At 40.0% G+C, this 15,762-nt stretch overlaps 1 protein-coding gene across 1 annotated transcript; it reads left to right on the plus strand.

Moving 5' to 3' along the window:
- Window positions 1-9,949: 9,949 nt before the first annotated feature.
- LOC134540448 (lysozyme-like) lies at window positions 9,950-14,233 on the plus strand. The gene is made up of 4 exons (XM_063383206.1): window positions 9,950-10,144; window positions 10,943-11,034; window positions 12,597-12,660; window positions 13,523-14,233. The coding sequence occupies exons 1-4, from the start codon at window positions 9,985-9,987 to the stop codon at window positions 13,654-13,656; spliced, it is 450 nt and encodes a 149-aa protein (XP_063239276.1). The 5' UTR covers window positions 9,950-9,984; the 3' UTR covers window positions 13,657-14,233.
- The last annotated feature ends 1,529 nt before the right edge of the window (window positions 14,234-15,762 follow it).

The following is a 15,762-nucleotide window of genomic DNA, read 5'->3' on the forward strand; positions in this document are numbered from 1 at the left end:
GTTACACAAGAGTCGCAATTTCCAAACGTAGAAGTTTCTTCCTGCGAAATCGGGTACGAATAGACACAAAAATGATAAAATTATATACATGATGCAATTACACTATAAATCATACAGACCAACGTGGGGAAAAGTAGAATTTAAAAAAATACCGCCTCTAGGATAGACCCTACAGTATGTTACATACTCCGTTACATTAGCTGCTGACTCGTGGGACGTCTCAGCTAGATTGTACTTTATACTTTCTCGGTCCGGGATTTTCCATTGGCGCACATTCACCCAGATGAAAATATGGGCCAATCGCAGAAGCGGTTTGGTTGTTAGCCTACAGCGAAATGAATCCGCGAATTTTTTTCCGGTCTGTATGTAGTCATGAGAAAAATTTCATAAAGACAAAGTCTACGTAAATAAAAATGTAAATGTTCGTTTGTGCAAAATATAGCTCATCTCCGATAGTTCTTCACCGATTGCTTTTGAGATTTTGACACGATGTTGCGTTCGTGTACTTGCGTGTTTTTATGTAATAAAAAAATCAACAAAGAATGAGCGCGTGTAATTCAGAACACGTGATAGAAGAGAAACTTCTTTGGCAAATCAAACCTCGATTCGTAGGTGCTCTCTTTACATATCTTTGGCGGCAGAACCGTTCCAAAAAAAAAAAAAAATTTCTCGCGAAAACGTTACTTACAGTATAATTCTAACCTGGAAATAGTAATTTAAATTTTACTGTCATCGCGTCCAAAGAAGTTTCACTTGATTGTTGGTATGGGAACTTTTAAGGTGGGCACGACGTACAAAAAGGTACAAAGGACATTGTAGTCCCTACGGGCATGCAAGCACCAGACCCACGTAAGCACCACCTGCAAGGAGAGAACTCAGGTAGGCACCACCAGCAGATATCAAACTGACACCAGCAGGCACTACAACACACACTTCAAACTTTTTCTGCGCCCGGTCCGTAGGGGCTGCGAGACGCGCGGTTCGCCGGCCAGTGTCGCCCTTAGCGTCCCGCGCTCTTTAGGGCTCCAACCACGGGCCGCGAGGTTCTCCCAGAGACTGTCGGCTGTCGCGTCGTCGGAGAGACAGGTCGCCGTCGTAAGTCCGGAAGAAGGGGGGCGTTCTTACGTACGTTTTACGAGCGTCGGCGTGCCTTCAAACAGTTAAGGGGTGAGGAGGAGGGGGTAAGGCCTGGTGTATCGCCGCCCGAGTTTTACGAGCGCGGGACCTGCTTCTCGGAATAGGGGACAGAGCGGGCCCCTTGTCGCGCCTTTGGGCCACCGACAGCATCGCACACCTTCCTCCCGCGAGTAGCTACACACGACGACGCACCGAGACCTCCGACTGATTGTGCTATCAAGCGATTTTTTTTTTGACGTGACAACGTCTAATAAATCGATGAACGCCGCCTGCACGCACGAAAAAGTGTCCCGTTACGCACATTGTTCCGTTACGCTGTGTCCCGTTACGCTGTGTCCCGTTACTCTCATTGTACGCTTGCGCCGCATCTATCTTCTTTCACTCGATTGGAACAGCCATAGATTTGACTTTTTCGAGGCACATTAAACTTCAAACACTCCCATTCGTTCCCTGCTTTTCGTATCATCGTCCTATCCTTAACAGAATAACACAGATTGGAAGAAGTTTAATAGCAAACATGTATCAAAGTTATGGTTAAAATAATCTGTTCGTTGAAGTAATAAACATATTTGAATTAATGAGTGCAAATAAAAGTAAATTTATCAATTAAATTGTAGATTTAATTTCACTCCTTCTTTGTATCCATACAAAATAGTGATAATTCAATAAAAATGATTCAATTGTATTCATAAAAGTATGCAATCATTTCATCAATGTTTTGTTATGACGTTGTCACGGAACTTTTTTTTTATTCACTCGTCATTGCAAGAGTTTACAAGGGTGTGCTTTTATGAGACACTCGTGACGGGATATTTCCACAAAAAATGTCTCGTTGGTCACAGACTTGTAGTTTTGCGAACAGGAATCCTGGGGGAGGGGAAAGGGGGGGGGGCAATTTCACGTACTTTCTCTCGGTACTCATGACGTGCCCCCCAGACAGGGGAAGGGGTGAGGTGACCTGGTTCATATGCCACAAGTGAAGGGTTGCCTCATGAAGTCTTCAGCGAGGGTCGGCGCGTACCCCCGAAGGGCCTAGCGCAAGAGCGGTCTAACGGTCTGTCCAAATCTGCACCCGAAAAAGAAACTGAGGCTCCTCGACCAAAGATCGCACGAAACGCCAGCTCATTTCGTTTGCACAACACAGCGTATGAACAAGTGTTGACGGAAATTCTAAGACTCGTTTCTATTGGCTGGGATAATTTGACGCCATTTTTACCGATTAAAGTCTTCAGGTAAAGGGAGAGAGGGGAGGTTTTTTTTTTACGTGATAACTTCTTATAAATTGATGAACACCGGCTGCACGCGCGAAAAATTGTCACGTTCCACCTGAGCCGAGCGTGAAAGAACCGGCCAACCACCGTGCGAGAAAACCTTCTATAATATCAAACAGGTTAAGGCGGGATTTTTAACTATTTGTTCGTGATTATATTTAAACAAATTATTTAAATTAAATTTGCAAAAACTGTAAATGATATTTGAAAATTAAAAAGTATGCAATTTTTCATCAATGTTTTCTTATGACGTTATCACGTAAAATTATCGTCCGTAAACCGACTTTACAGACAACCCCCCCCCCCCCCATTTTTTTTAAAGGAATTCTCTCAGCTTAAACAACACACCTAGCACACAAACACTCAGTCCAAAAATAAATTCTACACATTTCTGCAAAATAATTTTTAAATAAATTGCTCATTGTCCAGATAACTGAAGTTGAAAGCCCCTACATAAACTAATCCATAAACATACAATCAGTAAAATTTCCAATTAAATCACAATTTAAATTAAGAGTAAAATCACTGAACGAACCCCGTTTATTTTCCCTGTGTAAAACTATAGGCTCGTTCTAGGTCCGACACTTCAATAATAAAATTAATATGTGACATAGCAATTCCGGTAGGATCCTCTTTTTTGACGTGTAACATATTAGCTCTCGGTATACGCCGTTTGCTAGGAGTAATTTCGTGCATGGAACGGAAGTCGCGTGGAACGGAAATGTGTAACCACGGTACTGCCGTCTGTGGCGGATGGAGCGAACCAAAGTTCACAAAGCCAAAGGGAAACTTTACAGTGTTAACTGTTTAATGATTCTTTTTTTTTACTTTTGCTTGACTTAATGTCTCGTGGTCACAAGAAGGAACCAATTACTAGTAATTTAAGTGTTAAAAATAACTAAGAAATGTAAACTAAAAGCAATGAAAGCAGCTCGGGAAAAAAAATAGGCGTGATTGCACAGTACACAATATTTGAGTTTTTGCCGACGTGTTTCTTTACAGTTCCACGTGGCATCGTACTTGAACTCAGTCTCCAGGCTCTTAAGTGTGTTCACGTTTATAGCGTAGAGTCACGTGTCCCGTACGTACAAACAACACGTGGGTAACGCACACAAAAAACATAATTTTTATAGTCTATTTTTTTTAATTATTGTGTCATACACAGAGAAAAAGGTTTGTTTGAATAAAAATAAATATTTGTTTATACGTATATGACGAAACAAATATTTACTTAATGGAACAAAATATTTTGTTACTTGTTAGTTTAACAAAACTCGGTAAGCAACAAAAATAATTTGTTACACCTAACCAAATATACATTTGAGTCGACAAAATCATTTTGCTAGGTCAACATAATCTTTCCTACTACAAAATATTTGTGTGAATTAATAAAATATATTTATTTTGCCATATATAAACAAATATTTTGTTGAGGCAAAACAAACCTTTCTCTCAGTGTAAAAAAAAAATCTAAAATAAGGGTGATGAAGAGTCTTGATGTGACATTGTTGAACTTTCTGTGCGCGGTGTGCGTGCTGAGTGGTGTAACCGTCGGCACGGAATTCGTTAATTAGACAAGTGTTGCCAACCCTCGCAGAAAAGCACTCCGTGACGACGCGCGCCTAATGAACCCCACGGGCTCGGAGCTTACGTCCTCCAACCGTCAGAAACTAAGAGGCAGAGCCTCCAGGCCGCGGGGTAACTCAGATCCGTTACGACGGCGGGACACAAGTGTTTTTAAGTAGCTTGGCTTCTTGGTTGTAGCCGTGTCCTTGGCGAATAATTCACCTACGTTTCGGTCGACATTGCAGTCGCCATCATCGCATCGCTCCCTGATGATGGCGACTGCAATGTCGACCGAAACGTCGGTGAACACGGCTACAACCCAGAAGCCAAGCTACTTCAGACAATGGTCGTGAAAGCCTGCGAACATTATTACAAGTGTTTAAATTTCTCTCAAACTGTCTCTCTTCGTGACGAAAAATCATCAAATAAGGGGTCTCTATATTTCGCACCATCAACAAGGTTAACTTACATCTACAACCTACTCTATATTGTTAACACGATACAGTTTTGTTGAGGATAACCAATAAAACCACGGACGATACCTTCTTCGGATGCCCTTCTACTGGGTGGTTGACTTCGCCGTGCTTTTTACTTGTCATTACCAGCAATCAAGCTGATTCTGCTGTGAATCCATGCCAACATACATACAGTCCATACTTTTAGCATAATAGGCTGGAAAATTCTCATCTTTGACATTTTTGTGCAGTGCGGATAAGGAGTACCAAATAGAATATATAACTAAAAAAAATTCTGTTTAAAGGTAATGACGGTGGCTACTGCGTGATATAGTTTAAATTGCTTTCAGAAAAAAAATTATTTTATTTTATTCAACCTTTTAAAATCGTAAAAGTCCTGAGTTTTTTTTTTAAAAAAAAAAACAGGTAAAATTATTCCCCCCCCCCCCCCAACCCATTTTTATATAAATCAAACCATATCACAAAGTAGCCAGTAAAATTGAACCTAATAGGTAAGTTCCAGTTGTATATTCAATTTCATTCTTCTTATGCATGTGCACAAAAACGTTAAAAATGCAATCTTGCCAGTTAATAATGCAAGAAGTATGCGATGTGTGTGTGTATGTATGTATGTATATACTTATATAATTTTGTGAAAGTTCAGCCACTCCAAAAAAAACCACTGCAGTTCTAAACGTAAGGGACGTAAACATGAAATAATGGCCTGTAGGGTACACACGCCGTTAATGCCAAATCGAACGCAACTCATGTTGCCGGACTGAACCAAGCTCTCTCTCGATCGAGATGGAAGGAAAGGAATAAACATACGCACGCACTCCACCCCGAGTGAAGTTTATTTTCTAACCTAACTAATAACTAAGTGTATTTGGGAGGGGTCTGGGTAGGGAAGACTCTAAGTGCGTCTCAGACCGAAGCCTATACGCTCTAAGCATGCAGGTTATGAACCATGCAGGAGAGGGTCGCATGCATCATGTGCTAGGAGGGGATTGGCCAGCCATGGCAACGTTTTAGCCATGACTAACTCCCCTCACTGATTATTCTAGGTTAAAACTAGATAAGTTGGGCCCAGGTAAAACCTGCATAGACACAGGGAAAACCCTGGGCACTGACATGCGGGATGCAAATTTCATGCATTAATTACAAGCAGGTTGGTTACAGGAAACAGAGGGATGGTTCTGGAAGAAGAGTTGGACAGAGTAGAAAGACTACTATGCAAATGGGCGGGAGCTTGGACATTTTGTCAGCATTTAGTTTGATGGTACTGGTTGTTTCAGGGGCGACTTTGTCGTTTCCCGCCAGGCTGCCAGCCAGACTATCCCAGAGCGAAGGTGCGCCCCGCAGACTTCACCCCCTTCCCCCTCCCCCTCCCCCTCCCCTACCTAGATGCCGATACCGAGTTGCGCTCTCCAGGTTAGCCAACCCTCCCGTTGTTGTTACAAGAGCGCGGCCGAGAGCACGCTATCGTTAGCGGGAGCTTGCGGCCTTAATTAATGGGCCAAGACTTGTTCTAATTGGCTGCGCGAGGTTTTTCAACAACAACCCTGCTCGCTGTTAAGGGTGGGATTAGTTATTCCCCTGAGGGTTTGCAAGAGGGTGGCATGGGAGGGGTTGATGCGAGTGCATCATCCACCGTCAGACCATGAGATCCACCATCCCTGCTCTCCCCGGTGTGTTCTAAGCCGCGCAAGTGAACAGCGTCGTGTTACGCGGGAAGGGGGGGGGGGGGTTTCGCGTGTGCTTGGCGAGCGCTAATTGGCTCGTTATTATGCCTCCCCCCCCCCCCTCCTCGACGCTGCCTAGTCGACCGCACGCGCGGAGTGATCCGCTAACCGCGTGCAATGGAGCTCTGGGAGCTGATTACAGTACAACAGCTAACCTCACGTGTTCTCGTGTTGCAAACAAAACTTAAAAAAAAAAAAAAAAAAAAGAAACTCGAGCACGGAACGAAACGTACGAATCTTTAAAAAAAAAAAAACAACGCATAACGTGATAAATATATAGGGCCTACACGAAAATTGTTTTTTTCAACTGCATTTCTGGACGCGAACCACACGTAGTTTCCGAATCGACCGCTAGAATTCGCTGCCGGAGCAACTCCATTTTCAGAGCGAAATGTTAAAACTAAATAATGAAACGGCTCCCCGATAAAAGCGGAATAAAAAAGACTTGGAGGGGGGGGGGTTTATATATATATTATTAAACCTCGATTTTGGACCTAGAAATTTCATTAAAATACTGCACATCTTTTAATAGTACCAAACAGTTGATAGGTACTATAATGGCGTTTGAGACTAAGCCAATTTTTTTTTCCCCGCACAAGTTTTGTTGGAACTATAGATTGGTCTTATTTTAATGACAAAAACACTCAAATTTTCGCATTATTTTCAGTTGACTGGAAAATAACTGATTTTTTTAATAAAACACATGGCATTTAATGACTTGGTTTTATAAACAAATACCTTGTCAAATTCTGGTGTGGCTACAACTCACAGCATTGAATTTTGTTATCTGTTCACAGAAAACTACTTGTGATTTCGCGCGAGGGTGTTATTTCGTCAAAACGAGGGAGTTATTTGTATGGACCGGAAAGTTAGTATTCTGCTATAGATTCTAACTTTGTTTGTTAATTATCTCTTTAAATGCTTTTTTTTTTATAATTTCCAGTATGTATGCTAGCTTAGCTAAATTACTAAATATTTTTTTTTCTCAGATAAATTTAAAATTTCGTTCATTTGTATTCCAAATTATAAAATAGTAGATGTTATTTTTTGAAGGAAAAAAAAGGGGTTGTCTGTAAAGTCGGTTTACGGACGATAATTTTACGTGATAATGTCATAAGAAAACATGTATGAAAACTTACATACTTTTTAATTTTCAAATATTATTTACAGTTTTTGCAAATTTAATTTAAATAATTTGTTTAAATATAATCACGAACAATTAGTTATAGAAGATTTTCTCGCACGGTGGTTGGCCGGTTCTTGCACGCTCGGGCTCAGGCGGAACGTGACAATGAGTAATGCTTTTTTCGTGCGTGCAGCAAGGCGTCCATCGATTTATAAGACGTTATCACGTCGAGAAAAAAAAATTAGGGGCTTCGGGCTCAAACCACCTCGACCTTGAACCCCAAGGCGACCTTCTGAACTCCGTGACGCGCTGTCGCCATCAGACCGGAACGGAAATGCAACTGGGCACAGATAGCGTGCATTCGCGTCACGTGACCGACGAAGAGGAGGAGAGAGTGCATCGAGGTCGCAGAGACAAGGACATAGAACAGAGAGAGACGGACGGAGGAAGTATGGGGAGAGAGAGAGAGAGAGAGAGAGAGAGAGAGATAGTGAACTGTTGGCTCGGGGAAGAACCCCTCTTCTTGACGGCGCGTACTTTGGTCGACTACGTGTCGTAACGTCCCGTTCTGGAAACACCAGCACGTATTCATTGACCCCGAGTCAGACGCCCGCGTAATCTGCGGGAAGCCTAAGATGTACATCAAGTTCTGACCCTGCCCGAAAACGCCCGAATATTCACCTTCGGCCAACCTCGGGTTTATTTGTATATATTTATATTTCTCTGTTTATTTTAATGTAGCTATACTAACCTAACTAACCATCCACAGTGGTTTAAAGTGTTTTGATGTAGCTAAGCTAACCGACCACGTTTAATATTTGAATTCATTTTTCCTGCGCAAAAATAAAACAAATCCCGAGGTTGGCCGAAGGTGAATATTCGGGCGTGTTCGGGCAGGGGCAGAACTTGGTGGACATCTTAAGGCTTCTCGTAATCTGCATCCGTGCACGGCCTGTCGCTCCGTCCCTTCCGGAGTGAGAACAGATGCGCCAGCTAGCGATTAATCAACGTAGTTAAAATCAACACGGTTATTTTATACTCGCTGAACACATTCTTCTTTCCTAGCTTTAAGCACACGCGCTGACTGGCAGTGCGGTCGCCCGCCGCCAGGGGCGCTAGCGTGCACATCCAGACGCACACAAGCACCGATGCGGGCAATGAGCAGGGATGCAACATTTAAAATTAACATTGTGCAAATTTATGTAACCTCGCTATAATTATATACCTTATATTATACTTCTTCAGGCGCTTTATTAAAAAAAAATTATGAGAGAGAAGTTTTACGATGCGCGCTCACCATGCTACGAAATTTACACAGGATGAATAAAAGGTTACATACAATTAAAAATTATACATATGCGCTTTTAAATCTTATACTTCAGTGATTGATATTGAATTAATTTCACTAAAAAAATGTTTTTGTTGAAAATATTAGTGATAGAAATTGTGTTTATAAACTTTTTTGTTTACTTTTAAGTTTATTTATATAAATGAGGTTATGTTCCCGTATATATAATTTAATTGCATTAGGCCTATAAATTATCATATTATTATTTTAAGAATAATTAATATTAATAAATTAAAATTAATATTTAGCATTTTTCATTCTTAATTAAAATATATCTCTATTATTTTACTAATTTAATTAATTATTTTGATACGCGTGTTTATAGTAACATTGAATACTAAGTTTTTGTTTAAAAATTTATTAAATTATAATTTTCCAACTGTAGGTATTTATATTTTCTCTCCAATCCTTTAATTATTTTATTTTTACTAATTATTTTCATACAAAATTACTACGTCAAGTTTAAGTGTAACGTCTAACGCGCGTACGTAAGTACACGCACCCATTTTTGTTTCATTCCAACCGCGATATTCTCGCGACTGATCGGGGTTCGGTGAATCATCGCGGGCTCCCCGCGCCGTTCGCTTCTGTGCCAGGGCTGTCGTCCGTACCGTAATCATGGTGCCAGTACCGTATCGAGTCCTGAGTACCATGAACCACGAAGAAGCCAGCCATAATGGTACGCCAATGCGCCATTCTTTAAGTCAACGTAATGTTTTGGTAACAAACAGAAGGGGTAAAAAAAATTGCTATCAAACAATAATTGCTTTTGCTCTTTCTGTCTTCTTCCAGACGCAGAAAAAAAAATTTATTTTTTACCTTAGATATGATAAGAAACCACACATTTAAAGAAGAAATTGTGCTTAAAAATGTTCCGAGAACTTCACGTTATATTTGACCGGAAGTTTGATAAACAGTTAAACAGGTATTTTTATTTATGAAAAAAACATTTTTGAGTTAATACTGTCAGTATTTTTAATCTCTTTCATCTTAACGTACATGAAATCGAGTTCTATATTGTTTAAAAAAGATAAACCAAATTATGTTTCTTCTTTTTTAATATCAGTACTATATTTATTTTTTGACGATTGTTTGTTAATTAATATATATTTAAAAAAAATAAAAAACACTCCGCTTTGTCAATGAATGTACCAACTTTATCGTGTTTGTACCGTTGTTTCGTGTCCAGCCTGTAATAATTTCGTCGTCGTGTACCATAGTACGGTAGTGGCGACACCGAATCTACGGCAGCAGCAGCAGTGGCCACTAGCGCTGGAGGAGAGGGGGAGAAAGGAAGATGGTATAAAGGCCACTCGGGGCAGCGGCCGGCGCCATCGAGATGGGTCGCTGCTTCGCCAACCCGCTGCTGCTGCTGCAGCCGCTGCTGCTGCTGCTGCTTTGCGTGCTTGTGACGTCATCCCAGGGCAGGCTCGTGGGCAAGTGCGAGCTGGTGCGGAAGCTGAGGAGCAGCGGTGTTCCCGGCGACCAGCTGCGCGACTGTGAGTTCCAGCGGGACGCCTTGAAACCAGTAGCGGGCACGGGCTTTGTCGCTGCGACAAGGGGCCAAGTCGCCGCGACTTTGTCGCTGATAGCGACGGGGTCGTTGCCACACCTCCGAACGTACAATAACGCCGAATGCCAAATTGACCGCAACGCCGACAGCTAGAAAAATGCTGTGTACCACAACGTCGAAATACAGTAACGCCGAAAAATATTGCTGTGGGGAGGGGGGGGGGGGCACAGGAGCAAAATTAAAAACAACTGAATGAATTTGTGTGTGTTTCTTAAATGTATCTGAACGCCGAAATACCACAACCTAACCTAACCTAGGCTAGCCTAACCTAGGCTAACCTAACCTAACCTTACTTAACCTAACCTTTGGGGCAGTCCTGCAATGAAATTTTTCGGCGTTAATGTATTTCGGCGTTGTGGTAATATTCGGCGTTGTGGTAATATTCGGCGTTGCGGTACACATCAGTTTTCTAGCTGTCGGCGTTGTAGTCAATTTGGCATTCGGCGTTATGGTATTTCGGCGTTGTGGTGCGTCGCCATAGCGACGTTGCAATCCCGAAAGCTTCACAAACGACACGTTATGAAGGGACATCGAAACATAACCTTGTTTGTGATGAATGTGGGTGTGAGAGATTTTAGAAAAAAAAATTATTTAATTATGAATTTTCCTGCATGGAACTTATTAAAAATCAAAAACTTAATATATCACGTTACTTTTATATCGCTATTCTAGTATTATTAATATTTACTGTGTTACATTGATGTATGCTGTTCTCGTCTTCCAGGGGTGTGCATGGCGCAGCATGAGAGCGGCATGAAGACAAGTCGTGTTGGAGGCCCGAACAAAAATGGCAGTTACGACTACGGCATCTTCCAGGTAAAAAACACTACCTACTTGAAAATGTGATAAATTATTAAAAATTTGTTTTTGACGTGACAACGTCTAATAAATCGATGAACGCCGGCTGACCGCACGAAAAAAGTGTCCCGTTACGTACATTGTACGCTTGCGCCGCATCTATCTCTCTTCCACTCGATTGGAACGACAATCGATTTGACTTTTTCCGAGGCACGTTAAACTTGAAACACTCCCATTCGTTTCCTACTATTCCTATCATCGTCCTAACCTTAACACAATAACTAAGATTGGAAGAAGTTAAATAGCAATTATGTATAAAAATTATAGTTAAAATAATCTCTTCGTTAAAGTAATAAACATATTTGAATTAATGAGTGCAAATAAAAGTAAATTTATCAATTAAATTGTAGATTTCATTTCACTCCTTCTTTGTATACATACAAAATAGTGATAATTCAATAAAAATGATTCAATTTTATTCATAAAAGAATGCTATCTATCATTTCATCAATGTTTTGTTATGAAGTCACGTTAAACTATCGTCCGTAAACTGACTTTACAGACAACCAATGTTCTTACAAAAAAAATTATTTCCACGTATTTTAAAGTAGATAGTCGCTGGTGAGTACCGACGTGACGTTTCGCCCTGCATTGCAGCAGGCATATGCAGGGTTGGAAATCTACTAACAATTAGTGGTGGCATGGTTCTCTCGTGACTGACTACCTTAATGAATACATTTACATAAACTCTAGGCCTGTGCGATTCTTCGACTAGGCGAATCAATCAAAGCTCTTTCTAATATTCGGTTTGACTTCGCCAGGAAATTTGTAATTCGTTTTATTTGAAGCTTCCGTCGTGATGCAGAGCTTTGCTCATTGGAAGCCTAACATTCGCTCATGGAAATATTTAGTTGTTTTTTTTTTTGCATATGGTTTGCGTTTATAAATTCCCGATATTTATATTATGGACGGTTATTTTATAATTTTTATTTATTGGTGTTATATATACGGCCCACTTGGTTAATCACCCAATTCGTTCAAACATTGCAAACGTTAAATGATATTTTTTTTTAACTTTAATCCTGTACTTTGTAAAATAAGTGTAATACAGCATCGCCGAGAACAATATTCGCACTTTCGATTCGACTTCACGAATATTTTAAACATTCTATTTGATATTTGCTTCGCATTAAAAAAAAAAACTAGAATTCGCACAGGCCTTAAACCTCTCCTTTTACGTCTTAAATGTGTCCTAAAATTTATTTTCTCGCAAAATAATTCACGATTTTAAATGTTAAATCAAAGTAATAAAAAAAATTTCTTTACCCATTTGCGACCTTGAAATCATATGACAGAAAAAAAGGTGGCAGTAATATGGTTTCACTCTTGCTTGGAGAGTCATGAATAGGCCTATATGCGGAAACAAAGTTAAACCACTTGTCTTTAAATAAGTCGCAAAATTATGAAAATAATAATGATGATGATCGTAGAAGACTTTATGATGGATTCAAATAATTATATTTTATTCGTGTTTTTATTTATTTTATTTTTTTGCTATTTACTTTTTGTCTTCTTTTTAGATAAACAGCAAGTATTGGTGTGGAATTACCTCTAAGGGCAAGGATTGCAACATTAAATGTGACGGTAAGTTCAAAGAAATGAAGGTGAAGCATGCTTTAGATAAGTGGTTTGGAACCTTCCAGAAACGTATTTTTACAGTGTTTGAAAATATTTATACAACACTGAAAAGAAAATTTAAAAATAAAATAATGTTTCTGCTAGATAAAGTTCTGTCCTTAAAATCCCTTAACATTTTAAATACTCTAGGTAGTTTTATATAAGGGGAGAGAGGGAAGAGAATAGGTGTTGCGTAACACATTCTATCATTTGTCTGGATTGATTAAGGAAAACAGTGAAACCCGTAGGCCTAATCAGGATTCCCACCTTGGTGTTTCCAAATGCAAGTTCAATGTTTCACCAAACGACGCCTCATCCAATCTTCTAATTTAGACACGGAAATAGGTTAGATGGGGACGCACTACAACACCGAAATACCACAACGCCGAACGCACAATAACGCCGAAAACCTTAACGCCGAATGCCAAATTGACCACAACGCCGACAGCTAGAAAACTGCTGTGTGTACCACAACGCTGAAATAACAACTGAATGAATTTGTGTGTGTTTCTTAAATGTAGGTACCTTAACGCCGAAATACCACAATCAAACCTAACCTTACCTAACCAAACCTAACCTAGCGTAATAAAACCTAGCCTAGCCTAGCCTACCCTAACCTAGTCTAACCTAACCTAACCTTTGTGGCAGTCCTGCATAGACAAATGTTTCGGCGTTAGTGTATTTCGGCGTTGTGGTGCGTCCCCGGCCGGGTCCACTCCTTAACCTAGCCTTGTGTAAAAACAAGACTAATTAATTAATTAATTAACAAGCATGAAAAGACGTGGCGGTGGTTCCTGACGGCGCGGCGCGCTGTGTTGTTTGCCGGCAGACCTGGTCGACGGGAACATCGACGACGACATAGCGTGCGCCAAGAAGGTGCACCGCAGACACGGCTTCTCCGCGTGGTACGCCTGGCGCAGCCACTGCCAGGGCAAACCGCTGCCCTCCGTGGCCGGCTGCTGACGACTTGTGCGGAGACTTGTGCGAACGAGAAGGAAACGAACCTTTCGTTTCCATTTCCGTCGCGGAGGACGCGCGGCGTATCAGTAGCGACCGGAAAAATTCCGCGGAATTCATTTCGCGATAGGCTGAAATACAAATAGTTATACCTCAGCGCTGCCTCTGCTATCGGCTCACAGCTCACCTGGATGACTCTGGGCCAACGAGAAACACCCGAACCAAAGCTTTATCGAATCACAGGCTGCTACGTTGGGACGTCTCACAAGACAGCAGCCAATGAGTGGGTGGCATTTGACCGAGTGTACGTAGAACTATGGAGTTCAATCCTGCAGGTCATTGAACCCGCGAATTTTTCCGGTCCCTACGTATCAGCCAATGAGAGAAGAGTAGGAAGTCATTTTGGCAGGGACTTGAGAACTGTTTTACGTTTATCAACTCATAATTGTGGCAACTGTCAACTTATTAAATATATTTAGAACAATGCTCAGTTAATTCCTGCGTTGAAAATAAATTAATGCAATTACTTACTTGTAAAATTGTGCCTAGCGATAGATGTAAATAAAAAAATTTAAAAAACTAATGGGTGCGTGTAATTATGTACGCGTGTTAGAAGGTATAGATACTTACTTGGCGTAGTAAAAAAAAACTTTATTTAATTTTGCTGGCAAATGATAAATATAAATAAAATAATAAAAGTACTGCAGAGATATTATAAACATGTGTATTAAAATTAATTATTCAAGTTTGTAAAATGATCATGATAATTTTTAATTAATAATGACATTCAGTGTGTATGCTGAATGTATTATTTTAAGTTTAATATTAATTATGTATTCAATAATAATGTAATAATTTATAAAGTAAATAAATTACATTTACGGGAACATAACGCCACTTACATTTTAAAAAAAACATGAAAATACACTTGAATAAGTTTTAAAAACCATTTCTATCACTAATATTCAAAATAAATAAATGTGTTTCATTTTATGGACCAGTATTCAATGTTATTCACTAAATTATAAGATTTTAATACATATATATAATTTTTATTTATATATACCCTTTTATTCATCATGTGAAAATTTCACTGCATGGTGCGCGCACATCAAAAAAATTCACTCTCATCATATTTTTTAATAAAGCGCCTAAATAAGCATAAATTCAAAAACTTAAAAACTTTTCGTATTTAGAAATATTAACTAAAAATTTTACGTAACCTATATGTTAAAAAATCTGTGTTCACAAATTGCTTATAAGATATCTTAGGATAACATTTGGTAGTTGTACAGTAACGCTACCACATGATGCCGGATACTTCAGGAAATATCGTTATAAAATTAACAGTGAGATTTCAGTTGTGAAGCACTTTCGCACTGTCGTGTGCATGGCATGCTATGTACTCGCTTATTTATTTTTTGAAATGTAATATCTTGGTTCTCGGTATACGGCATATGGTAGGAGTAATTTCCGTGATGGAAGGGAAATGTGGAACCAAGGTGCTCCCATTTGTGGCAGCTGACGCGAACAAAAGTTCGCAAAATCAAAGTCATCCTTTACACAATGGCGGCTCCAGGAAGACCTCTCTGGCAGGGCTCTCGCACACAGGAGGATGCAGTTGGTAATTATGATACTGCCCTTGGGATATTCACAAAATATATGGTCTCAAATACTGACATTTAGTATTTTAGTACAAATTTTGATTGCAATAAGAGTTTAGCACATTAACGAAAGTATTTAAGTTAACATTAATATTCCCTACAAAGAAATAAGAAGTAAAATTTGGGCTCGGAAGGGGCTATCGCCCCCTGCACCCTTTTCTGGAGCCGCGCTTGCCTTTACAACTGTTTAATGAATTTTTTACTAGATGGGCAGTGTCACAATAAAATTCCTGTTAGAAAATTAGGTCCAAAACCGGGGATTAGTATTGTTTTAAGATTTGTTCGCTTTTATCTGAACCGTTTCATTATATAGTTCAGAATTTCGGTCAGCTAATCGAATGATTCGACAGTCGACGTAGCTGCTCCGGCAGCGAATTCTAGCGGCGTGTGCGGAAACTACAACGCTCGGCATTGTTTTAAAGAATTCTCCGTTAAAATGCGTGTCCCA

This window comes from Bacillus rossius, chromosome 16 (genome assembly GCF_032445375.1).
Source record: "Bacillus rossius redtenbacheri isolate Brsri chromosome 16, Brsri_v3, whole genome shotgun sequence".
Taxonomy (NCBI): Eukaryota; Metazoa; Arthropoda; class Insecta; order Phasmatodea; family Bacillidae; genus Bacillus; species Bacillus rossius.

Coding starts and splice junctions, on each gene's coding strand:
- LOC134540448 (XM_063383206.1), top strand. CDS start 9,985: ATGGGTCGCTGCTTCGCCAACCCGCTGCTGCTGCTGCAGCCGCTGCTG. Junction 10,145..10,942: donor CGGCGACCAGCTGCGCGACT/GTGAGTTCCAGC, acceptor CTCGTCTTCCAG/GGGTGTGCATGGCGCAGCAT. Junction 11,035..12,596: donor ACGACTACGGCATCTTCCAG/GTAAAAAACACT, acceptor TCTTCTTTTTAG/ATAAACAGCAAGTATTGGTG.